The sequence below is a fragment of the Crassostrea angulata genome, chromosome 4 (genome assembly GCF_025612915.1).
Source record: "Crassostrea angulata isolate pt1a10 chromosome 4, ASM2561291v2, whole genome shotgun sequence".
Lineage (NCBI taxonomy): Eukaryota > Metazoa > Mollusca > Bivalvia > Ostreida > Ostreidae > Magallana > Magallana angulata.
In genome coordinates, this window is record NC_069114.1 from 25,029,815 (window position 1) to 25,055,569 (window position 25,755).

The 25,755-nt window shown below is 33.7% G+C and overlaps 2 protein-coding genes across 2 annotated transcripts; both read left to right on the forward strand.

Moving 5' to 3' along the window:
• Positions 1-211: 211 nt before the first annotated feature.
• On the forward strand, positions 212-5,000 carry LOC128182533 (uncharacterized). Its single transcript, XM_052851211.1, has 6 exons — positions 212-295; positions 822-913; positions 2,081-2,355; positions 3,075-3,219; positions 4,001-4,207; positions 4,596-5,000. The coding sequence occupies exons 2-6, from the start codon at positions 823-825 to the stop codon at positions 4,769-4,771; spliced, it is 894 nt and encodes a 297-aa protein (XP_052707171.1). The 5' UTR covers positions 212-295; position 822; the 3' UTR covers positions 4,772-5,000.
• Positions 5,001-9,480: 4,480 nt separating this feature from the next.
• LOC128179712 (uncharacterized) lies at positions 9,481-25,057 on the forward strand. Its single transcript, XM_052847247.1, has 9 exons — positions 9,481-9,570; positions 12,507-12,626; positions 13,002-13,098; positions 13,864-13,919; positions 15,074-15,136; positions 15,446-15,663; positions 15,973-16,053; positions 18,602-21,117; positions 24,973-25,057. Exons 2-9 carry the CDS (start codon positions 12,518-12,520, stop codon positions 25,055-25,057), a joined length of 3,225 nt encoding a protein of 1,074 aa, XP_052703207.1. The 5' UTR covers positions 9,481-9,570; positions 12,507-12,517.
• The last annotated feature ends 698 nt before the right edge of the window (positions 25,058-25,755 follow it).

Sequence of the window (25,755 nt, forward strand, 5' to 3'; positions counted from 1 at the left end):
AGACGGATTAAAAGCTAATGTTTACGGTTATGTGTAATTATAAGACTATACAATCAGGAAAATGTTTAGTCATTGGAAATGTAAAAAGATATTTTCATGATTTATTGCAAATAGATTTAAAAAAAGAAAGACTTTTTTCTATCTTTAGTGATAATGTCTCAAAAATGTGCAGATTCCGGAATTATTTAAGTATTGGTTTTAAATTTATAAAACAAAATGCGGTGTTCTTATTGGCTACTTCACGATGTTTACTGCACCACAGCGCCATCTTTGAAAAACAGATAAAAGCGACGAAGTAAGTATGTTGACTTGCAATGCTTTTTGTGCTTAACGTAAACAAAGGTTGTAAATAGAGAAAAGAAAAAGCTCCATACATCAACTAGAAAAATTGTGCGAGAATAATTCAATTTCTGTCGTCTTCAGTGTATAGGCTTTTGAATACAAGTCACGCTGAAAGAAAACTGTGCCGAGCCCTGTGGTACATCCACAGATCTCTGAATTTAGATATCATTAAGCCATTAAATGTGAGGTAAAAGTTAATATGAGACTCGAATCAAAAGTGAGCTCAACTATATTAATTGGCCTTTGGGCCAGCAGATCAATGCATATTGACATATTGATTATTTATTTATTGGTAAGACTTATGCAAGTTTACCCATAAGTTCAAGTTTGAAGCAATAGAATTCTTTAAAAAAATGAGATATTATTGAATTTTCTTCACATGATAAAACTTAAACAAAATAAAATAACAATATAGGAACATTAGTATTTAGTAGGTCTTACAACATTTATATGACTGGATATTGAATTATTCCTTTTAGAATGGCTGCATTATCCTTCCAAACCTATATTGACAAGGAGAACTCAAGTAGTCTTTCATCAAGAAAGGCCAATGGTCTGAGGAAAGGCCTAGGTATTTATATAATCTAGTTATAATTCTCTAATCTTTGTTTAACAAATTTTCATCCTTTTTAAAAAAAATCACAAAATACTTGATTGTTTCTTTTTTAAGGAATGATATCATTTTAATTATTAGATACAGGTAACATCTACTGTAAGGGACTGTGCCTGACCTGTTCAATATTCTTCTTTTGAAACTTCATTGTGCATATAAAGTTTATATACTGTTATTTTGCTTCTTTACTTTAAAAGACTATTTCACTCTGTGAAAGTTTTTGAGATTACCTTTAATTTCATACAATGATTGTTTACTATCAAGTACATTTATATATTTTTTCGAGAGGTACTGGCGTGCGATCAGTTCTTGCCGAGGACCATTTCTTGCCAGTGCATTGTTACGTCATTTTATCACGTGACAACACATAAAATTATACATGAAAAATGTTGTAACAATGCTCAGTCGAGAAATGATACTCGGCGAGAACTGGACACAGTCCATGCCAAACATGTATAAAATCTATTTATCATTATAAGACACCTTTTTATATTTTAAACTTGGAAAAAAAGTAATTGAGATGTAATTGAAAAGTAATTGAAAATACACAATATTTTTGGAATGTATTTAAATACATTCAATTACTTGTAATTGAAGACAGACTCAATTACAAATTACTTTCAATTACTTTGAAAAATGTAATTAATTACAATCAATTACAAATACTTTTTTCAATTACCCCATCCCTGGGACACACACAAGTATAGACAGCGATAGCTGTCAGCTTCCTCTCTTTTCTAACCCTCCTGAATTCAGGAAACTTGTCAGAACCAGTGAAAGTTTATGTGATTGTCTTGATTGACCAATGTTTTGACTGAAACGTGCCTTGATTTATCCAATAGGTGAATCATTTCAACAAACTTACCGATAGTACCGGTATAAGTGATCAGGTGGCTCAAAGTAATCAGTATTTTATATATTAAAGATGCATGAATGGAAAAGTCATAAAACTAAAGATCTGTTAGGCAAATCAAGGTGAATATTTTAGTCAAAACATTAATAAAAAATGTAGACAAACACCAGTTCAACATCAACAAAGTTTCCCGAATCAGAACAGGAGGATTTCCAAAGAGAAATGGATGAAGGCAATGCCCATCCACTTCTCTAAGGAGAATATTTTTCAAGGTGTGAAATCAGGAAAGGGGCTAGATGAGAACTTTGTGACCCCACGCAAAGCACTGGGCAACCTCAACAAAGAAAATCAGGGACTCAAGACCTTTGGTCTGAAGCAGAACAGTGCAAACCCTCTGAAGCCTCTGAAACTTGCAGACAACACAAATCTAGTCACCCCAAGGAAGGCCCTGGGAAACATCAACAAAGACCCCAGGGCAGCAAGCATCAAAACCCCAAGTCTAAAACCTTCTTTGAATCAAGGCTCTGGTAAACCAGACAACTTCAAGGTAAATAAAAGTCTGTAGAACAAGATCAGAAAAATTGATGTCAATTCATCTAAAATTTCCTTACTGTGTAATCAATTAATTTCATGGGGGGGGGGGGGGGGGGGGGGGAATTATCATGGATTGTTGGGGTTTTTCTTTTTTGCTTATTTGTGGGGATGTAATTTTGTTGATGTGTCAGTCTTCAGCAAGAAAGATAACTCTTTCAAAATTTGTTTTTGTTGAGGATGTAAATTCCTGGGGGAGGGCTATCCATGAATACTACTAATATGAAGCCATATACATGTATGAATGTCAACAATGCTAGTATAAATGATAAAAAATCTCATTTCTTTGTAAATTAAATTTTCATTTGTAACAAAATTTAACAAATCTGAAAAAATAAAGCAAACACTCTGTATATTTTTCTCACTTTAAAACACAGCATTGAATGAGGTACATTTAAGTTTACAAGTTAATTTTTGCACAATCTTGAAAACAAAAATTAATTTAAAAAAAATCCTAAAAATTTTTCCTTTCATAAAACACCTGTGATCATGTCCTGAGAGAGGAAACAAACAATTTTTAAAATTATTTAAAAGTGGTATATTAAAAATATATAGAAAACAATTGAGTTTATACATAGCATGAATTGAATGAAAGGTATATTTGGATAGCTACTGAAATTTAACTTGTATAGAAAGGTTTCGAAAATGTATTTTTTTTAAATCGCTCCCTTTCAGAAACTGAGCAGTAAGCCATCCAATGATCTTGGCCAAAAACCTAAATCTGCAGCTCCCAAACTCAAGTTAGGAAAGCTTTTAGCACCGATCAGTCAGCAGGTGGAGGATATAGAACACATGTATATTCCACCTCCCAGTGACGCAGGTAAGACCTAATCACACTGGTATAGCCCAGTGACGCAGGTAAGAACTATTCCACCTCCCAGTGACACAGGTAAGACCTAATCACACTGGTATAGCTCAGTTTTAACAGATTAACTTCTGTAGTACGATATGTACTTTTTCACATACCTACTCACACATCCCACAATCACCACCACCACATACATGTACAGTCATAAAGTTGTCAAAACACATTTCTGAATAAATAGGGGTCCAAGTTCCTTTTAAATTGGAAAATCATACTTCATGTACTCACGATTACATTTGAAAATCTGAAACAGGCTACTCAACACCTCTATCACATTAAAACGGGTAAAGTCATTAAAAAGGTGTTTATGAAAGATTTACTGTGTATAAACCTTTATTTTTCTTTTCTATTCATATTCTTGATATAATATTAGAGTAAACACCACAATTGGTAAATTGCAATAAATGCAGTGTATGTAGAATTTTTTTCATAATTAAATTCCTTAAATCATAAAATTTCTCAGAGGAAGATATTGTTAATATTTTTTCAACTCAAAATTTTCACCATGCTTACAGAACTTTATTGGTGTAGATAAATTGCAAGACAAATAAAAATGTGGTTTGATAATAATTTTAGTCTAATTAAAACCACCCTCTTTCTCTTAACACTTGTCAGAGACCCTGACACGTGTAAGGAGAAGGGGGTGGTGTTAATCAGACAGATGATAGTTTCTAAAACTGTTTGTATCTATCAAATGGGCTTGATATTTTAAACTTTCCCATTTTAAACTTGACAGAGGACGATTATGAAGACATCATGCCGAAAGCAGACCGAATCAGCACCTACATCTCCAAACTGATCAGCTGGAGGCCGCCATGTTTTGGGGACTTCCCCTTCTCTGACGAAGAAGAGACACTGAGTGAGGAGGAGGTTTTGAGGAGGAGAGAGGACATTGCTCAGAGACTTGGACAGAACCTTCCCAGCAACGACTTGGACTTGCAAGGTGAGATCAAAATGGGATAAAAAATTTAACGGTTATATTTGATTTATATAAGAAAGGTATATATGGGTAAAAGATAAAGAATATGTTAATAACTTTGGCAGTTTGGGATTTATTCTCTTTTTTTGACAGTGTTTGTGATTGATTTTGAAATATTCCTAAAATCTAATTTAAAAGTTTCAGTTAAAAAAGAAAAAACATTTCAATGTTTGCTCTGCAGATTGCAAGGTATTCATGTATTCCGAAAATGTATTTGCCTAGATTTCAATTATAACATAAATTTTCTGTCACAAAAGTATTTCTCAGCTAATCAAAATGTTATACAACTGTACAGAGAAGTGTTATAGGCCTACAAATCATCTTGCTGATTTTTCTCTTTCCTGTCTTTCAGTAATGGCAGACGAGGACTTCCTAGCTTTGGAGCCTCTAGAAGACGTTCCTTTGCCATCAATGGCCTCCATATCTGCCTGCGATAGCTCGTTTCCTGGACTAGACGATTCAGTTGACATCGTAAGCAGCATGGGCACTCTTCAGCTTTGTGAACTTTCACCTCTGCAGAAGACCTGACCAGTGAGAGAGAGCTGCTTGATAACTTGATACAGTGACAATTTTCAGGAGTAGATCATTGAACAAGAGTCAAAGACTAGTTGTGTGTGTACTGAGGAAAATATCCTTTATGTCTTATCGTACCAAGTTTCATTTTGTGTAGCAGTAGTCAAGATAAGAAATGGCATGTAGTTTATTTTAGATTGCATCGTCATGATCTTATAATTTGATATTGTAAATACAGAGTCTGATTTTTAAGGCGTCGAGCTAATGCTCGGCAGCCTTCTAGCGATCGTCTGGATTGGCAATCGTCCAAAAATTCATGCACTGCACCGCCTTTTAAATGCGCACAAAAAATAAGTTCCTTACAGTATTAAACGTGTTACAAGATTTTTATTCCACTTATTCAACTACATTGTGTACAAAAAATCCAACTTTGCCTCCCTGGTTATTGATAACTCTTTGCATGATATTCAAGAATGGCGGATGAATACAAAAGGTGTAAACATTCACTAAATATTATTTTAGTTTATCGATTACATTTTTACTGGAGACCGTGCCCAATAGAAATAAAATTTGATATGTAAATTTATTTGTTATCGGGCACGGCCTCCAAAATGAATGTAAGCGATAAACGTATCTAGTGATTCTGTTGCAATAAATAAACACGATAATGCAGTCGGTTTGGTCGAGCAAAATATAGCACGTGTTGTGGATTTGTTTGTAAACAACCATACCATAGGTAATCTTGTTTCAAACGGGAATTGAAATAAATAAAAGTATGTTTTATTATTATAATTAGAGACACACTGTAATCAATGTATTCACCTTGAAAAATGTTCAAAGACTGTTTAAAGCAGAAAGAAAATATAATTTTTTTTAACTTTGAAATTTCTTTGATTTTTGTAACTATATGATGAGTTATTGTATTATAAACGCATCACAACCTATTATATTTGGAAATATAGTGATTTTTGTTTTTAAAGAACGCAAAACATAATTCATTTACTTTTTTTATTCTAATATGTATTATTTGATATACGACTATTAGTACAAAAATTCAAATTATTGATATCTTTTTATCAATCTTTATAAAAGAAAATGTCAGCTCGACGCCTTTGTGGCCGTTCCGGCCTTTGATTTTTTTTTAAGAAATTTTTAGATTTAATTCAGATGAAATTATGGCTGTTGATTATCTGATAATGATTTAATGTTTGATACTACCGGTACTTTTCAGTCTCCAGTTGAACAGTGGTAGTTTTTTCTATTTTTACTTTGATAATCTTGTAAAAGGCTCTAGTTAGGAAAGAAATTTTTTTTTTATTTGGTGCAGTTATTTCAGGATAGATTTTAGTCTTTTTAGTTTTCTGAGGCTTAAAGACCTCTGCAACAAAGAAATTTGGGATATTTGCAAACAAGAATGCGCCTAAGGGACACTTTTAAACTTGTATTTTTTCTCTTTCCTCATGATTTGTGTTTTATACGTTTTACTAGTACATGTATTAATTTTGCCAATAAAGTTTTTAAATTAAAAAAAAACAACCTTTGTTTTTTTTCCCATGTAACAGTAAGGATATTTAAGAAATCTTCATATTGCATGTGATGTATGAGGTTCTCTCTTTCGAAATAATTAAATTAACTCGGCTCCATTCATTTATGCTTTTATAGCTTGATGTCCAACACTTCTGTTGCACAATAGGTTATGATAATAGCTAGAACCGTTTTAACAAGAGCTTGGACTTTGGGTAGTTGTGACAATTTAAACAGCAATGTGACGTAGGCCTGTCTGTTCAGTGTCGGCCACTCAGCCACGGCTCTCTGAAATCAAGATTTGTCTGGCTTTTGAGCTAAGACTACGCAATTGGTGCATATTGCGTAATTTTTAACTTGTTTTGACGCAAGAATTAGATATTATGTCCTACTGAAAGTCCAAGGTCTTGTTAAAATGATTCTGTTTCGTTGGAAACCTGCTACAATTCAAAATATAGTTTTAACGTTATAAGAAATTTTCGAATGCATTTTATTTCAGAAATAAACAGCAAGTTAAAAAGTTAACCAGGATATGAACTTTGTTAGTCACGTGATCAAATCCTATGAAGCCATAAGAGCCTCTAAAAATTAATTATATCATAATCTGAATCAAATTCATATTCTGGTGAACTTTTTATCATTGCTGTTTATTACTTACGTTTGAGAAAGAAAAATTGTTCAGAATTATACAAAACTATGACTGTCAAACGATTATTGCGTGCGGTAATCATTGTGACGCCATTAAAAGTTCTCACAGAAACTAACTTTTTTGCTTTTCTATAGGTTCGTAAGTGGAAATATAAATTAAATATACGTCAAGTATTTGACAATATACGTCAAAGGTTGTTCCTCGAGTTTACTGAAAAGAGCGAGGGATGTTACTTCCAGTTGTTCAGTTTAGGGGGGGGGGGGGGGTAGCGTAGCATATTGATAATTTCAATTTAACTGTTAATTTCCTCCAATTTTTTAAAGCCCCCCCCCCCCTCCCCGACACTACGTGCCTGCCTAATAGTCCAAAACATGTATGACCCTTATATTAACAAAGGTCAAGGTCACAGCATTTGTATGTCAATCGACAATTGCACCTGTCTCAAAAAGGTCCTGTAGAGATTCAAGTCCTTAGCCAGTAGTACTCGGTTTTTAAAACTTTAATAGTTTTTCCTATTGTAAAAAGTAAATACATGTATACATTTGCATCTACCATGTATTCCTTTGCCTTTTTTATTTTGATTATATGCCACTGCATAGCCATTATGCGTCGGAACCGATGGTGCGGGGGGGGGGGGGGGGGTGCCCCCCCCACACTTTTATCGTAATGATATTAATTAATTTTTACAATGCACAGCAGTAACCCCCCTCCCACCCAAGGATTAGGATTTTGAGGATTGGCGAACGTGATTTTTCCTCTTTTGGGGGGGGGGGGTGTCTTGGTTTCGGATATGGCTAGCCCCCCCCCCTTCCCACACACACACTTTCAATTTGCTTACGATGCATATGCACTGAATAAGAGTATAATTTGTTTTTGCTCAATAACTCTATAATGGAGAAAGTTCAAACATTGTGGCTCTGCTTTGTAGAAAGTACGAGGAAGTCAAGTAAATTCCTGCCCTGGCCATATAATCAAGGATACTCAGTACAAAAAATTAATGTATGTGACCTGAAAATGTTAGGAGCCTTACTTGGCTAAATTTGAAGATCAGGACTTCAGATTTTTAAAGCGATTTGTACCAATGTTTGGCCATGGCTCAGTATTAATCCAATGCCCGAATGCTGTTCCTTCATACTAGACGATAAAATAAATTTGGTTTTCAACTTCTTTGTTTTCCAGTACAGTTTTCCTGATATTTTCAACACCTTGGCAAGTCAGCCTTGCAACAGGGATTTATAATGACTGCATGCTCACTCTGAAATCCATACAACTACGTATACCTGTTGCGTTCATAACTCAATCATCGCAAATGCTCTCAGTAAAATTTTATGATAGATAAAAATCAAAATGTACAAAATTGAAATAAGTTGTCTATATAAGTAGCATTTTCCAGTGATCATGGCCGTATTGTGAATTGTAGCATGCTCTGCTGGTATTCTTACGAGCTAGTGTGCTAACGTTTATCTGGAAATATGATTGCAGAAGAGTACTTTTACTGTAGCTCATAAGTCATGTTAACAAAAAAACGATTACGTTGTTTTGCTTGAATTTATTTAAATACATATGTAACTATTGATACAATTTTCAAGAAAATACAATGCTATTATGTATTAAGGAATCATTTTCATATAATAAGAAAGAAGGTGGGGGAATAAGCCGAGGCATAAACTTACTTAAGTCTATTTGAAAAACCCACATTTTAAGCATATGTAATAATTTGCATTCAGTAATGCCTAAACCTTCAAAAATTGACTTCAAATTTAACTGATACTAAGACATCAAAATATGTATATGCTAACTGAGCAACAAAATGCTAATGGAATCGGATGTTAAGACTATAGATTTTTATAGAGTGGTCCATCATACTATTTTTATAAGAACATATACTGATAAAACATGTAAATGTCTATCTTTTTCACTTTAAAAAAAATGGTACCAAAACCCACTTTATGGTAAAAGGCAAGTTTTCTTCCTTCAATTTTCAAGATGATCATCATATGGCTTAGACCGAATTATGTTTGCGCAATTCTAAATTGAGTGGAGTGTCATTTCTTGGTGTAGCGGTTAGCAAGGAGTTCCTAGATCATTTATATGTTGAATTAGGTGTTCAAATCCAATGATTTTATGTCTTTGTTTACTTTGTTAAATTCGAAAAACTCATTTGACGTAAATTAAGAAAGTAAAAATTGCGTTGTTATGAATTAAACACACGCACTTAATTATTTTGTAGTTTTTTTGTTAACTGCTAAATAAGTCATCTTTAGTATAAAAACATGTTACTTTGTTGAGGGGGTACAAATTATGGACTTTAGGACAAAAAACTGGAATTCTTTATTCTATGTACACGCAAATAAATAAATTCTCTGGAGATATGTAAGCACAGGAATAAAAATACTTGAAATTAATACACATATTATACTAAATGCGTGATTGTCATTTGAAACATACTTAAGTCTAATGATAGGGTTGTGGCCACTTCAGTGTGAGCATACTCTGCTGACCCAGTGATATCGCCTTTTCCATAGTCATTCCGGATAATAGATCTCCCCCCCCGTGTTGGTTTTTCAATTAGATGTAGACACAAACAAAGCAGGGATGGGAGGATCCTTCGATGTTTTTTAACAGTTTTTCTTAAGCAGATGTGAGTATTCTATATTCACTTTGGAGAAGTTTTCAAAGAGTTTTACAGCTTGGTTTCTAAATGGGGATCTTGAATACATTTATACATATTTGATTATTACATTCGAATTTCCTCTGTTCCTCCAAATACATTACACTCATTTCCTCAAACTAACGACTCAATTCATAACAGAGAAATACCGGAAATCAATCGTGCGATATATTTTTCTGGTGAATTTAAACGTGTATATAGTTTATGCTTAGAAATTTATCTATTCAATCATTCATGCATATTTAAAAATTTTACTGTACAGTGTAGGCCTATAGTCTGTCCCAAGATATCTTGGATTCACATTTTGCTTAATTGCTTGATATTTAATATGTTTTACGGTGCGACCGTTGGGGCGAGCACAGCATGTGATCAAACAATGAATTATAATAAATTAATAAAATAAAATTAACAACGTGAAATTTGAATGCCCCAAAAAAAACATACCTATTTTTCAGTAAATTTTCATTATTCATAGTTTATAAGATTTGTTATAATTTATTTATTTATATGTAGAACAATAATTTAATCTCAGATACAATGTTGTTAAATAATTAAGATTTTAATATATAAATATTCATTGCACTGCATTCTCCTCTTTAAAAGTGATTGTGATCATGATTGATTGATTGATTTCCCCCTTTTTTTTTGCAGTAGACATTTTTTCTTAAACTTACATAGAAAACTTGACTCATCATAGAGCTCCCCCCATGCTAAATTTTTTTTCATTTTTGTCAATTTATACATAGAAAATCAACTTACTATGGATTTGTCCCTCCACTTTAAAATAAATAATTAATGTTTAATTTTAATTTTAGTTTACGCTTAAAAATATTTGCTTATCATGTTAAAAGAACATGGTGTTGTCCCCCCCCCCCCCCCCCCCCCCCCCCCCGCATGTAATAAATGGAAGTGAAAATAAAGAAACCATTGAACTGCTAAAGAGCTGAAGAATTAGAATTTTCATGATTTATTTTTCTTTTTGCTTGCAACGATTTTTTGGATGATGCTGCCATCCACCCACCCACCCCCTTTAAAAAAAAGGCGCTGCTACGTATAACGTTACGTTTCAGGAAATTACCGTAATTATAGTGAATAAAATATTTGTGAGCATTCATCCAAATTAGTGCAATTTACAACTGTTTTGAGAGGATTTTGGTCATTTCAGCAGATTTACAATAACTTCAATTAGAGTAATTTCCCCTTATCAGTGCTTATTGTGACGTCAAAGCTGACGTTGGTTAAGTGTCGTCTTACTCTTTAAAACTCCCCTGAGAAATAAAAGTATGCGAAGTATACTGTTTTATTTACTTAAAAAGCATGATGTTCTTAAAATTACACATCTTATAAGCTTTTCAAAGGTTTTACTTTGATTCTCGAGAGAACGTGATGTTGGAACGTGAGGTTGGAAACCATTGGTACTATGAATTGTGGGTCAAAATTTACTGACTCCGAAAAAATATATCGGATCAATGTGTAAACGTTTGTGACGTCACACGATTATTTTTGATTGAAAGTGTACTGAGGTGAACTTTAGAGGTAACATTGACTGTATGTCGCTTACATCGTTATTGTTTTTACTGTTCTTTGTCTTGCTGATTCTCGTGAGAGTGTGAAGTGATAAAAATTGCCATGATTACAGGGAACTACTGGGACGATTAAAACGATGCATTACTGGTCCGATTTACTGACGCCAAAAAAATCCGTTGAATGAATGTGCAACTAGTCCGAATTTTCTATTCACACACGCCTTGCCGGTAGAGCTCGCTTCGCGCCGGCGCTGTGCGCTGGCTAGCTGCGCTCGCTATAAATACCTCAGGGTTCAAACGATGTTCATTCAAAAGTATAAAAAATTTCCAAGATATCTCAGTCGAAACGCCCCTGTTAGCGTATCAGGTTTTAATACAATGCTAAAAAATGTGATGTCTAGGGAGATTTTGTATTGCAGCAAGCCCGGATGATAACGTTGAAAAATTGCGCGATGTATTCCGAGTGTATTCTGAATAGAGTAAAGATATAAACATTCCCCATTATAAATCTCCGTAAGGAATCTGTTTTCGGTCATGTGATTTTTTCTGACTGTCAGTTGATAATGTGTCAATGAAATTATCTTGGAAATTATCCATTTCAACTATTACAAGTGCACTTCTTTCACAGGTATGTGTATTTTTTTTAAAAATCGTCCAAATGTGCTGCATAAATATCTTGGGACAGATTATAGTTACCAGGTTACATATCTATATATCATAATACATGTACATTGTATACTCTGTCCCGAGTTTTTGCTTCCACCACTTTTTGCTTGATATTTCAATAATAGTAAATACCTTTGTGCTCAAACTACATCCACTAATATGAAAAATGTCCAGATTATCTGTTTTGAAATGCCCCCTCTACTGCTTCAGGTTTCAATACACATCCAAAAATTGAAAGTCTATGGAGATTTTGCATTGCGTCAGCCATTAATAAGCCCAGATGATAATGTTAAAACATTGAGCGATGTATTCCGAGTGTATTCCAAATGGAGAAAAGATGTAAACATTTCCCATTACAGATCTCCGTAAGAAAATTGTTTTCGTTCCTGTGAACTTTTATGAGTGAAAAGGAATAATTGTTCAATGAAGATATCTTGTATATATTCCCTTTCATCGATTTCAATTGTATTTCTTTCACAGGTATGTGCATTTTTATCAAAAAATCATCAATAATTTATGGAAGCAATAACTTGGGACAGACTATAGATAACTTATCTTTCTATAGTTCCTATTGGCTCTCTGAAGACTTTCGTGGGCCAAAACATTGTGAGAATTATGTATTATCTAGCTGTAGTGAGAGTATTTCTCTATCCAAAGTGCTTGTACAACCAGTACTTGTAGTAAGTCACAATGAAGGCGACTTTGTTATTTCAGAATCTGTAAACATGATGGAAAAGAAGGTAAAGCTGAAGACGGTGAACCCTCACATCTGCTGTACTTTGTGTAAGGGATACCTCGTAGAAGCCACCACCATCACAGAATGTCTCCACACATGTAAGTGCCATGTCCATTGGCTTTTCTGTACGATTTGATTTATCTGCATTATGGAATCACAATCTTCATTGTATGTCCCTTTTTCTGCTTAGATTTGATTGTGAGATATTTGATATGCTTTGATTTCCATTAATGTAATTGGTACTATCATTAATATATTTGATAAAAATACCATGCATTGATGATTTTTATTTTTTTGGATATTTTATTGTAATTTACTGTATTAACATGATAAAATAGATAATTTAAAAAAAAATGAGATTTGAAATTCAACAATTTACAAAACTAAAATTAGATTATTTTGACTTGAGATGTGCTATTTTGGTGGAGGGGGTTGGGAGAAACATATGCTGATGAAATTTTTTTATTTTGCAGTTTGTAAAAGTTGCATCGTTGGATATTTGAAAAAGGAAAAAAATTGTCCAAAATGTGACATTCTTATTCATCAAAGTCACCCCTTGAATTACATCAGGTAAATGATACAAGATGTTAATCTATTTCTAAAATCCAAAAGGATTAAAAGAATTTATTACTTTTACTAAAATTTATGCTACTTTATGCAACAGAATTTAGTATCTGTAATGGTCAAGATATTTTAAATAAGTAAAAAGAAAATAAATTTGGCTGTGATATTACTAAACATTTCTAGAATTAAATTGCACATGAACATGATTTAAGATAGCTTTAAATGTGTCTTCCCCTTACAATTGTCTTAAAATCCTTTTCCAAATCAAGTACTTTGAAAGACTGTCCTGTGGCTACTTTGCATTAAAAATATATCAAAACCGGTCTTTGAAAATAAGCTTTGTAAAACTCTCTATATTAAATACATGTATCCTTGACAATGTGCTAAAAATTAGTTTCATTTGAACTTTGATGAAGCCTATGAATAAATGATTCCCGAATGAGAGAACACTTAATATTATTTTTAAAACGGTTTCCAATTTCTTTTGTCTTGAGGGTGAAGTGATTAGATTATTTACATGTGATCCATTTCTAAATACTTTCTTATGTATTATATGTACATGTATACAATTTATTCTCTTTCCTTTCTGTGATAATTTGTGACAAATATCAGTCACTCAGTCAGAACAAAAATCCAATTCTTATACATGTATGACCTCTTTATACTATACTGGTATAGACCTTTTAGCAGATTCACCACAACAAAACATTGATTGGAAAATGACTTTTTTACAAGTACATGTATTTTTTTTTTTTACTTTCTTCTTTACAGCCATGACAGAACTATGCAAGATATTGTGTACAAACTGGTTCCAAATCTTCAAGAAAGTAAGTGCCTTGCTCAACTTCAATATATAGGCCTTTTAGCAGATTCTTCACAGCAATTGGTCATTATACCCTTCGCAAACTAAGTTTGGGGGTATATACCAGGGGTAGGAATCACCTTGTCCGTCCGTCCATCTGACCGTCTGTCTGTGCAAAATGTCCAGTCCATATCTTTTTTATGAAGAGACATTGAAAGTTTCATAATAAGGATGCAATTAACTTATTCATTAACAGTTAAGTTCAAATAAAATGGAATTTAAAGAACAGAAATTGATTTGTGTACTCATATTAGCATTATAGAACATGGACGGTGAAGTAAATAGCATCCATTACTTTCTATAATAGAAAAATACTTGAGTTATGATTTTTTTTTAGGGGGGGGATATCATTTGTGAGCTTGCTCACAGTTTATTTTATTATGTTTGATCATATCATAGGCCTTTTAACTGCTACTTCAGTCCAGGAAATGATAACTTTTTGCAGAAACAGTTTACCTGCAATCCTATTGATGTGGTATGTTTTTTGCTTTTCTATTCTTCCTCTTAACTGTTTTAAAATCAAATCCCCCAGTTTACATGAATATGCACATTTTATGATTGTGTATCATCATAGTTGCAAGTAGAAAATGTTCAGCTATGATACTACATGTACCGGTTTTGTAATTTTGGAATTTGACACTTCCTTGAATGGAGTGGGCTGACCTATTGAATTATTATATACCCATCAATTTACCCTGCTTGATACTGTCAATTTTACAGAGTGTGATCCAATTTTCTGGATCACCACACTGTGCTTTTCTGATTCCGTATCACCACTCTCTGAAACTGATGATGTAGTACGCATTAAATAACATCTGTAAATTTTAATGTGTTTAAAAAGAGTTTAAAAACAAAGTTTTGTTATTAAAACTTTTAAATAGATAATGGTTAATAATAAAAGTAACTTGATCCAAAGTGCGAATCACGTCTCATTGCCAGGTGCCGATCATCAGATCAAACGAGACACAAACTCACTATGAAAAGGAATTTTGCCTAAAAAAAAAACCCCTGTAATGATCTAGATGTACATGTAAGATGTGATAGTTGAAAGTGGTTTGCACATTCATTTGCACACATGTGAGTGATCCTCTTTTTTATTCCTTTTTATTTGCCTTGTAGAAGAAAAGAAAAGGCGTCAAGAATTTGCATCCAAGCATGGTCTTTCAGAGGAAGTAAAAGAAGGTAAGTCAGGTAAACAGGTATAAACTGTGACCACCATAATAAACATGTAGAGGAGAAATTATGATTATTAAATTAAAGCACTTAGTTTGATATGTGGAATAAATGGTGTGTGAAACATATAAATACCGGTACATATATTTCAAATAGTTTTATTTTTTTGCAAAGTAATTCTTCTTTGCCAATACATGTATTTTCCACAACAAGCTGTTTAAGTTAGAAATAGTTGAGAGTCTGTTAAGTTGCACAAGGGAAAAGCTACATTTTTGGGCTAAAAGCATATGATAATTCTATGAATTATCTTCATCACAGAACCACCTTGCCAGTCTAATGAAAAAGAAAAGGAAGATGAAGGAGCAGACAAGGATTACCACAGGAACGACGAACAGGTGAACCTCTGTCTGGAGTGTAAAGGGAACCTGAAGCACCTCAAGAAGAAGTACCTCAGAATCTCCTCACAGGCCACCATTTGTCACCTCAAGAAATTCCTCGCTCTCAAGGTCTTCAACGATATCTCCAAATATGGAGACGTAAGTTTGACAGTTTTGAATTTTGATTCAGTTGGAGATTATTATTCCTGTCAGTTTTATTCATTATGCATTGGAAGTTATGACTTGTTCTTAATACATGTATTTTTTTGTTCTCTACAAGAACAAAAAGTAAAACTGCAAGTTTCTTTTGTTTGTTTTTTTTTGTTAAGGAGGTAAAGGAATATAATTGAGATTTAATAAATAGATGTTAATACAATGTACTATATGTATAAACTATTTATCAAATTAAACATAAGAAGGAAACAATTTGATTAGTTTGGATTCATTGATTTTTTTTTTTTGACACAGGTAGAAATATTGTGCAATGATGAACTTTTAGGAAAAAGTCACACCCTCAAATTTGTGGCTGTCACAAGATGGAGAGTTAAGGTAATGTACATGAATGTTTAAAACAATAGAGTATTTTAAATATCAATTCATCGTTCTTAGATGTACTTTGGATAAGAATGACCTAGTAATCCATACATACTGCATCAAAATAGGACGAAGAAATTTTTCTTTTACAAGAATGATCAAATATGGGTTCTCATACAGACATACATACATGTTTATAATAGTTTTGAAGATATTTCAAGACAATACCATTATTTTTTTTTTCATTTCAGGATGTGCCTTTGACACTTCATTACAGGAAGAAAACAATTGATTTGTGATGTCTCTATTCATATATGGACTTCATAATTTATGTTGAGTGATTTATGACATTTCCAAGTAAATGCCATTGTCAGTGACAGAGTATGTAGACAAAACAGTAACTGTCAATGACAGTTAATTATTGACAGTGGCAATTCTGACCAAATGTTGAGTGACTGTCAGTGACAGCAATTTTTTTCTGAATGTTGTATAGAGTAGTGATCTGGAAATGGAGAAAATACTTGCTTTGACCTGTTATTTATAAGATACTAGTATACATAATGTTTATTTATAGTTTTACATCAGATCTACTGCCATTTTCTCTTCAGCTTATATTGATTTTGCGACTTTATAATTTATGAAGTATGACAGATGAATAAATGAGAAATACTGTGAGTTAAAATATTGCACTGCATATGTTTTGCAATTCAACCTTTAGAATATGTACAAGTAAGTACATGTATTAGAGTTTTGATAGAAATGAATACAATATTATGTCTGTCACTGAATTCACTTGTTTTTTGTTATTATCTATAGATAAATTGTTGATTTTTTTGTATTTCACACCTGTGTATTCTTACTACACAGAACAAGTAGATTTCACATACCTTTCATGCAATTGCATGGATGAATTGCGCAAGAGTATGTATATATTGCTATTAGGTGTGTGATTGTTATTCTGAAAAAAATTGTGTAGTTGCAAACATTTTTTTCTCATATTTCTCATATTTTTCTTATTGTTCATAGTACAAAATTAAATATTTATATCTCTGAAGCATCTTGTTTTTTTCTAGAGGCTGTATACATTTCAGTTGGGTTGAATACCTATTTAGTCTCAATTCAAAAATCAAGAGTAAGTTCACAAAGCTGACTTAGCGCCAATAAGTCGGACAATGTGTAGATAATTTCCCCTATACTGTTAACCAACTATTATTCGCGAAGAATTTATTTCGCAATGTATCTGAGATGAAGTGGTTCGCAACGGCTAATTTTCATGAACAAGTCATATCCCCACCTATTTTTTAATTACGACTACATGTATATTGCAAATACTGGTCCGTGGCGAAAAATATTCGCGATAGTGAGGCTCTTGCGAAGCTTGCTTAGTTTTGGTATCCTTCGAATTGACTTTGCTGCGGTTTATTTCTATATGTTTAATATGGTCAGATTTTTTGTTTTTTAAAGTAGGATGAAATCTCTACTTCTAATAATAGAAATGTAATGAATGTTAATGCCTGTAATCATAATAAAGAATGAGAAATAATCTGCATTTTGATCGGCGAGTACTTGACAATGTAATCGCAATATACCGGTAGTATACGTAAAACCAAAAAATTGTAATACATGCAAGGGTTTCTATGCAAAATACAATACAAAAAACCCCCAAGTAAACCATGTTTTTCACAAGTTACAGTTAATGTCGACCTTTACTCTGTAAATCAAGAATTCGAAACTGCATGGTTGGGACTTTACCAATGTTATTTTATAAATATTAAGGTCAAAACTAGCATGAATTGTTTTTAAATACATGTACAAACCATCTTTTCTAATACATGTATATCATAACTACCCGGTACTTGTTTAATTTTACTCCCCGTGTCCAGAGTATAGTTCGATACGTAACGGTGCTTTATTCCTCTGCCCCCCCCCCCCCCTTATTTGCTAATGACATTACATGTTTATAAATTTAAAATAGTGAATGATCTAAACAGTTCAAATAGACTAAATTGAAAGTATTGCACACTATCCCAATATCAAGAAAAACAAAATTTACAAATGCAAAAAAAACAACAACAAAAAACCCCCCAAAAAACAACAACAAAAAACAAAACACCCCCCCCCCCCAAAAAAAAACCAAAACCAAACAAACAAACAAAAAAACTCATACATAAAATAAAGGTTTGCTAGATCCGCCATTGAAATTGTTGGAATTTCTTATTTTTAATGTTATTTTAACAAGGTAAGTCGCTGAATTCGTTTTGCATTTAATGCCTATCCTTTTAAGGTATGAAGATTTAATATTAATATTTTAAGATTATAAAAATAATTGAGGTCGTCCTGAGCGCAGCAACTCAACCACTAAGTTGAAAGTATTGTTTTATGTCTGCATTGGAGCAAAAATCGATGGAAAAAGTCCATGAGAGTGATGTGATTTACCGAAATCCTAAAGCAGTAGCCCGTAATGATGCCATCTGGCATTTGTATATTATAATTATTTTTTGTTTTAGTTCAACATAAAGTTCACGTCATGTGAAGTAACTATCATTTTACAGTGACGTAATAGGAACGCAATAAAGGCAATGACGTCACAATAGCTTACCTTGAATTTCGGGTATTGCTACCCAGCGGTGGAAATGTCGAAATGACAGAAGGAAAGAAAGTTGTTAAGAAATCGGCGTTGAAGACGCCGAGGCTGAGATCAGTGATTCAAAAAGGAGACACGGCGGGCAAGGTTAGCAACGTGATTGGCAAGTGGAAAATGAAAGCCAACAAAAGCAAGGAAACCCTACTGGTGCCTGTTGAGGAGGTCAAGATCCCGTCGGCCATGAGGAACTTGCATCACCTTAAAATTCGAAGGGAAGATCTGGACAGAGTAAGACAGAACAGCAATCCCGTAAAAGCACGGCGATTGCCGCCTCGTCTGCAACAAGTTGTAGTTCGTCGAACAAAGAAAACCGACCAAAATGTTGTCACTTACGCAGTGTTGAAGCCAGCCAATGAGGACTTTGTTCTTCCGCCTGTTGATGTAACTAACTACGCGGGGCCAAGATTTGACTGCGAAGGAAATTTCATTTCATATAGCATTCTCGGAAGTCTGTCGGAATTCAAAAGGGTCGCAAAGGAGCGCGGGGAATTCAATGAACTTTTTGTTGCTGAAAACGCAAAAACGGCTACATCGATGAAAAAAGTAGGCGAACAACAGTGTTCTTCGTTGAAACTTTGGAAAGATAGGATAAATGAGTGGAATGAAATTCACAGAACCTTGTCACAAAGGTCTAAAAGACCAGTGGAGGATTTACTTATGAGAACACCCAACGAATATCCGGAAATCGTAAATCAACGCGCAGTTATTGAAATGGCCTTGGAAACATCATGCGGTTGTGATCAAAAGAGAGAAAATGCTAATTTTTTCAAGCTACGCAATACGATTGGCAAAGGCGATTGCTCAGTCTTCTCCACGCTCGGCAAGTCGGTAACAAATGAATACACTCCTGTAGAGATCTTTCAAGTCCCTGACGTCATTGACCAGGAGAAAGGGTCGGACACGCCGTCACTCCGTAGAGGTTATCCCGTCTACCACACACCATATCTACAGACCAGGGCGTCAGAGATTCAGGAGAGCACCCACATGTTCATTCCTCAGGCGCAGCAGCTTAAACAGCTGCAAGTTGTTGGAGTATCCTTTTCAAAGCAGATGGGTCAGGAAAGGTTAATCAAAAAACTCGAATCCTCTATCGTTGAACCTGTAGAATCTCAGAATGGGGTTAAGACTGGACAACAAGATGTTGGATCGAAATACCCGATAGGTTTCACTGGACCTGCTCTCATGGTTGGAAATCAGCTGATCAAATGGGAGGGTCACGGACTATCTCAACAAGGTCAAATTGGAATTAAAACTTTCATCGTGTTTGATGGAAATCAAAACGAGTGTCTACACAATAGGATACGGCTAGAGAACGTGGGCACCACGCGACTGGTTTACGATTTGACAAGAGCGCCGGTTCGAAATTCTTTTGACATCCCTAGATCGAAGGAAAAGCGGTTCTTCTTACTATCAGAAGGGGGAGTTCTAGCTGCCAGTGAAAGTCTGATGCTACCAGTTATTTGCAAGTCAAAAACTCCCGGGATCTTTCAAGAATCGTGGGCTATAAAAACTTCACCAGTTTTAGGTTGTGGGTCGGACATCATTGTAAATTTTAAAGCCATTATTCATAGTACAGAGAACTATACGCAGAAATTTGCTATAATTGAAGAGAAACTTTTGCAAAACAAAGCGATGACAATTGTGAGGGAAGTTGTTAGCAGACTAGTGGATAGTATTTGTTCTCCAGACCCTCCCGCAACGCCTACATCTGAGTTCATTTCAGAAGAAGAACAGTTCAACGCCGAGAATCAAGGGCTATTGTACCACAGCACCACAATTCGCGCAATGGAAAATTACCACAGTTTCCTGATAGAAAATATTCCGGTCATTCCTGAACAATACCGGGAATTCTCGTTGTCAAATCTTAGAAAGTCCATTATCATAATGACCGATATCGAGGAAGGGGAATTAGACAACCCGTCACCACTAATTGCTGAAATGGATGAGGACTGGGATTTCACTAAACGCCGACTACTGTGGCGGTATCTAAGACAAGTGAACAAGCTGGGCTGTGTGTGGCCTGAACCTTCACAAAATCTCGGGGACATCACGTTCAGAGGTTGTCGCGCTGTTCTTGCTTCGATATTTGATCGTTTTAGCGATCGCTCAACAAGCATGGCCGTCTTTCTTAACCTTCCCATGAAATCTAATAAAGACCAAGTTGAGAAAACGGTCGACAAGAAAAATAATCACAAGGGAGGTAAACAGAGGAGCAATCAAGTTGTCTCTAAAGTAAAGAAAGGGAAGGACGCGCCGTCTCCAATGAGAGCGAGAACTCCCACCCAAACACCGTCAATCGTCCGGAAGTCAGCCGTCAGCCCCTCAATGGACGACCAGCCTGATGATGTCATGGAAAGTTTCATCCCGGTCCCCAAAGAAAGTGAACATGAGAAAGAAAAGTTGAACTTTTACAGCGGCAAACTGCAACAGATAATGTATGCCGAGTTGAGTTCAGCGATAGATAAACTGATGGTGCTATGTGATGGGGAGATTTAAAGACATGATAAAAAATAGTTTTATTTCATCTATATGTGTACAGTGTCGTTAATTTCTTAGATATAGATTTAACTTAGAAAATATTTTAAATGACTCTGATTAAATCTCTTTGTTACAAAATAAATATTCAAGTCTTATTTCATTATTCCGTTACATATGTATAAAGGTTTGATGGTCAACAAACTAACCACAAGATCTGCCTAAAAATTTAAGATATTATTTGTTGAGCTATAAATTACTTAGTATTCTTTAGTCAAGAAAAAGAAAAATCCATCTATATTACTTATTAAATGTTGGTATGTTTCCTAGATTTGGATTCTTTAATTATACAACATATTGTTCCACAAAAAGATATCAATGTCCAATCCATAATTTGTGGAAAATTTGAAATTTTAATAATATAGACCGTACCAGCCTTCCTTAATTCACTGATGCACCAATAACGAAAAATAAACCCAAGAATTCATAAACATTTATTACACAATAACACTCAATAAAAATATATTGCCACGTGTCCATAGTTCACACTGATACATGTACACATAAATCAAAACAACAATACATAACAACGTGCACAACTCAGTGTAAAAGATATTTTTTTTCATTTTTAATATCAGATAAAAAAAAGATATCTGTGGGTCAATGCTCACTAGCGATACCCCTGCTCTGATGTGATTATGCAAAGTTGACATTTAACAGAAGTTGGCATCTGATTGATACAAACATATATCCCACAATATGGCATGCCTAAACAAATAGTGTGTTAAAATTGCAAGCATCTGTAATAAATAGTTGCTGAGAAATCTTTGACGAATATTTGTTTGAAAATTTTGGCTAAAAATAAACAAAATCGTAATTTAACGGGAAGTGGACGTCCGATTGGTACAAAATTATATCCCACAATATGGCATGTCTAAACAAATAGTGTGTTAAAATTTCAAGCATCTGTAATTAATAGTTGCTGAGAAATCTTTGACGAAAATTTGTTTGAAAATTTAGGCTTAAAATAAACAAAGTCATCATTGAACAGGAAGTTGACGTTTGATTGGTACAAAATATATTCCATGATATGGCATGCCTAAACAAATAATGTGTTAAAATTTCAAGCATCTGCAATGAATAGTTGCTGAGAAAAATGTGACAGAATTTTTTGTTACGGACGGACAGACAGACGGACGGACGAACAGACAGACGGACACACAAGGTTAAAACAGTATACCCCCTTCTCCTTCGGAGAGGGGTATAATAAATATTTATTCATAGTCTCAGACTGATTGAGAAATGTTACTTTAGAGTTGCAATGATATAATCAATTTATCCTAAAATTATTGTAAGTCACACGTATGTTATAATTTTTTATGCATTTCAATATATAGAACTATTAAGTGTATATTTGATATGAATATGTAAAGCCTAGCATGAATTTTGTTGTTTTTTTCCCACATCAATTTCATGAATATATTTCAGAAGACTTTAATACTGTTGAATCTATTAATTCGTGAGGGCCAATTTTCGTGGATTGCTTAAATTTTACAGGTTCGTGGGGACGTTTTTTCATGTATTCTCTTATACCTACAAAAGGAAATATGAATTTATTGCCTTAATTTATTAATTCGTGGATAAGAATTCCACGAAAATTGAGCCACCACGAAATCTAATGAATCCACAGTATGTGATTAAGGAGGCTGGGGGGGGGGGGGGGGTCAACAAATTAACCATCAGATCTTTCTTAAGTTTTTATATATAAATCATAAATGTATTTTCACTATAAAATATCATTCAAGTAGGAAAATTCCCTTTATCATGTGTATCTTGGCTTTTGAGTTTTGGCTACATAGTTATACAGAGCTCTTCTATTTAAAGAGATTGATTAAGTGATAAAATGGACACAACCATCCATCCCTCTTAAATTCAAATGAATTTTATGTCTTACACATTTGCACAAAAGAAATAAAATAGATTTGTGGAATTCACAAGTACAAACAAACAGCAAAATAACTTTGAGAATAACACCCTAAGGGTATAATCTTCTATAATTTAAAACTCTGATGATCACAGATCAGCATTCAACAATTGAACACATAACATTTATACAATCCATTTTCCAATGGTGTCAAGTTCATCATTCCACTATTGACTAACTCACTGCACTGCTAACAGTGTAAAAGATAAACATTGGAGTTCCCTGGATAAAAAAAAAAGAAATCAGTCAATATAATGTTGGTTCACCTTATTCATGATGTTGGCTAATCAAATCAATGGAAAAAGTTTTTCCTTTGTGAAAAAATACTGGATTTTTCAAAATCATTAATGTTTGGAAACAATTTCAAAGTAGCATGTCAGAAACTCTAAATTGTGGTAAATTAATACATGTACCAAAAAGCATTGGACTAGTACAATAATATAATTTAACAGAGAGAATACATGAAGGATCTGTTTTTTTAAAATAATGATATCTTTTTTTTTTTTACTCACTCTTGGACTCCAGTTCATAAGATAAACTTGCTTTAACGACATGTCATCTTGAAGCTCCTCAGCTCCACACATTAATAATAACTAGAAAGTAGAAAGTGAGAAAAATAGCATCATTCAATTTGCATGTACTAGCTACCCAAGCATTGAGAAATTTAAAGCTTTCGAGGACAGAATTATCTCCCTTGTCAAGTTTTGATGTTCCTAGTCATTAGTAGAATACTGAATGTCTATCATGCTGTAAACATCGTTTATCCAATTGATAAATTAATATATATCAAGGTTTCTTAGCCTTCACATTTGCTTACATTGAAATGAGATGGAAAATGTAGACGTTCATACAAATGCTGTTTAAGATCTGCCACACAAACTCTGGCTGAACACCGTAGGAATTTTTTCTCTAGTTTTGGCAAGGTAAAGGAGTGGCTAAAGAAATGTTGAGGATGCATGCTGAAACACAAACAGAAATTATAATGTGTATACACTGTAAATAATTTCAATTTATGCATTATAGAAATTTGACTACTGATAAAAAACATTGGCCCTATAATTTTTAATGATACATATACATGTAAATATCTATATGACTACATCACTGGAATTTTTTAGATAGCCGCCATATAAATCGGTACTTTTTTAAAGATGGACCTGGGGAGACCACACTAAAATCCCAATAATGAGGAGTTTAATAAAAAACAATTGACATTCACAGAATTTGCTGAATATGAACACACAGCAGGCAGCTTAACTTTATCTTTGTTTTAGGTGTAATGCATAGTTCTATTCTAATCTTGTATCCATTTCCAAATTCTGCAACCTATGATAGCCAAAGAGCTCAAAATGTACAAGTTAGTATTGCATGTAAGTAAAAAATGTGAACAATTGGTATGTCACATACCTGTATCTTTCCAAACACAGACATATCTTTTCATCAAATTTGAATTGATGTGCATTCGGTATACTAAGTATACAAGACAGTTTTGGCCCTGACTTCTTTTCTATAACTCCAGCTGTAAAAAAGAATTCAGTATAATCATGTATTTTTCAGTTAAACATTCATTTCCATTTAGGGCAATTCTCCATGAATATATTAAGTATTCTGTAACTGTGCATACCCAAAACTTGGCCCTTTTTCTGAGTTTCAAAACCTCTAGAGTTGTAAAACTCTTCTTTTCTTTTTTCCTCACCTGCAAAATTAAATATAATATTACAGTTACTGATTTTTAATGCATGATACATAAACTTTAAAGTTTCTAAATAAATATTGAAATTGCATGGTTTTATTAACATCTTAATTATGTTTTAACAAATTACTTTCAAAGAGATGAGGCACAAGCTTGTATACTACATCCTGCAGAGTACGGTCTGGTCGAAGATGAAGAAGAGGCTGAGTCTCATGAACTTTGACCCCACACTGCGGACAATTCTTGCTACTCTGGAGATGCTTTACAATACAACTTTTACAAACTGTTGCAAAACAAATTATGTTGTGTAAGAATACAAAGGTAATTATTAGTGTACAATTAGTGTCAATTAACACTAGCTTTTATTATTTCAAAAATCATCAAATCATTCTGGTTTGTCTAGAGATAAACAATAAAGATCCTAGGTGGCCTTAATTAAAATTGGTGAATTTCATATTTAATCTCAGGCTAGCTTTTAAAAAGTTAAATATAGCGGAAAAGTAAGACGTGGTCTGCAGATATCAAAAGTGGGCTAACTTTTTTACTTGCAGTTTCTTGGTGACCCTACATTGATACTGGGATGCATTTTGAGACAAATTTGCGACAATTTTGTAACTTTTACACACTATCAGTTCATGACCCTTCATGGAATTTTTTTTTTTTTTTTCAAAAGCATTTATTTTTAATGAATATTATTTCACCCTCTATAGTTTATTTGTAAAGACATCATTTTCAAGCTGATGAATAATAAATATTAAATGATGTGATGGTGAGTCATAAGATCCTTTATAAATCACGGCCCTGATATGTAATGAATTCACAAAACTACTACAATTTAAGTCAAAATTCAATCATACATGTGTGAAGGCATTCTGTGATTGTTGTGGCATCAATGAAGTATCCAGCACACATGGAACACAC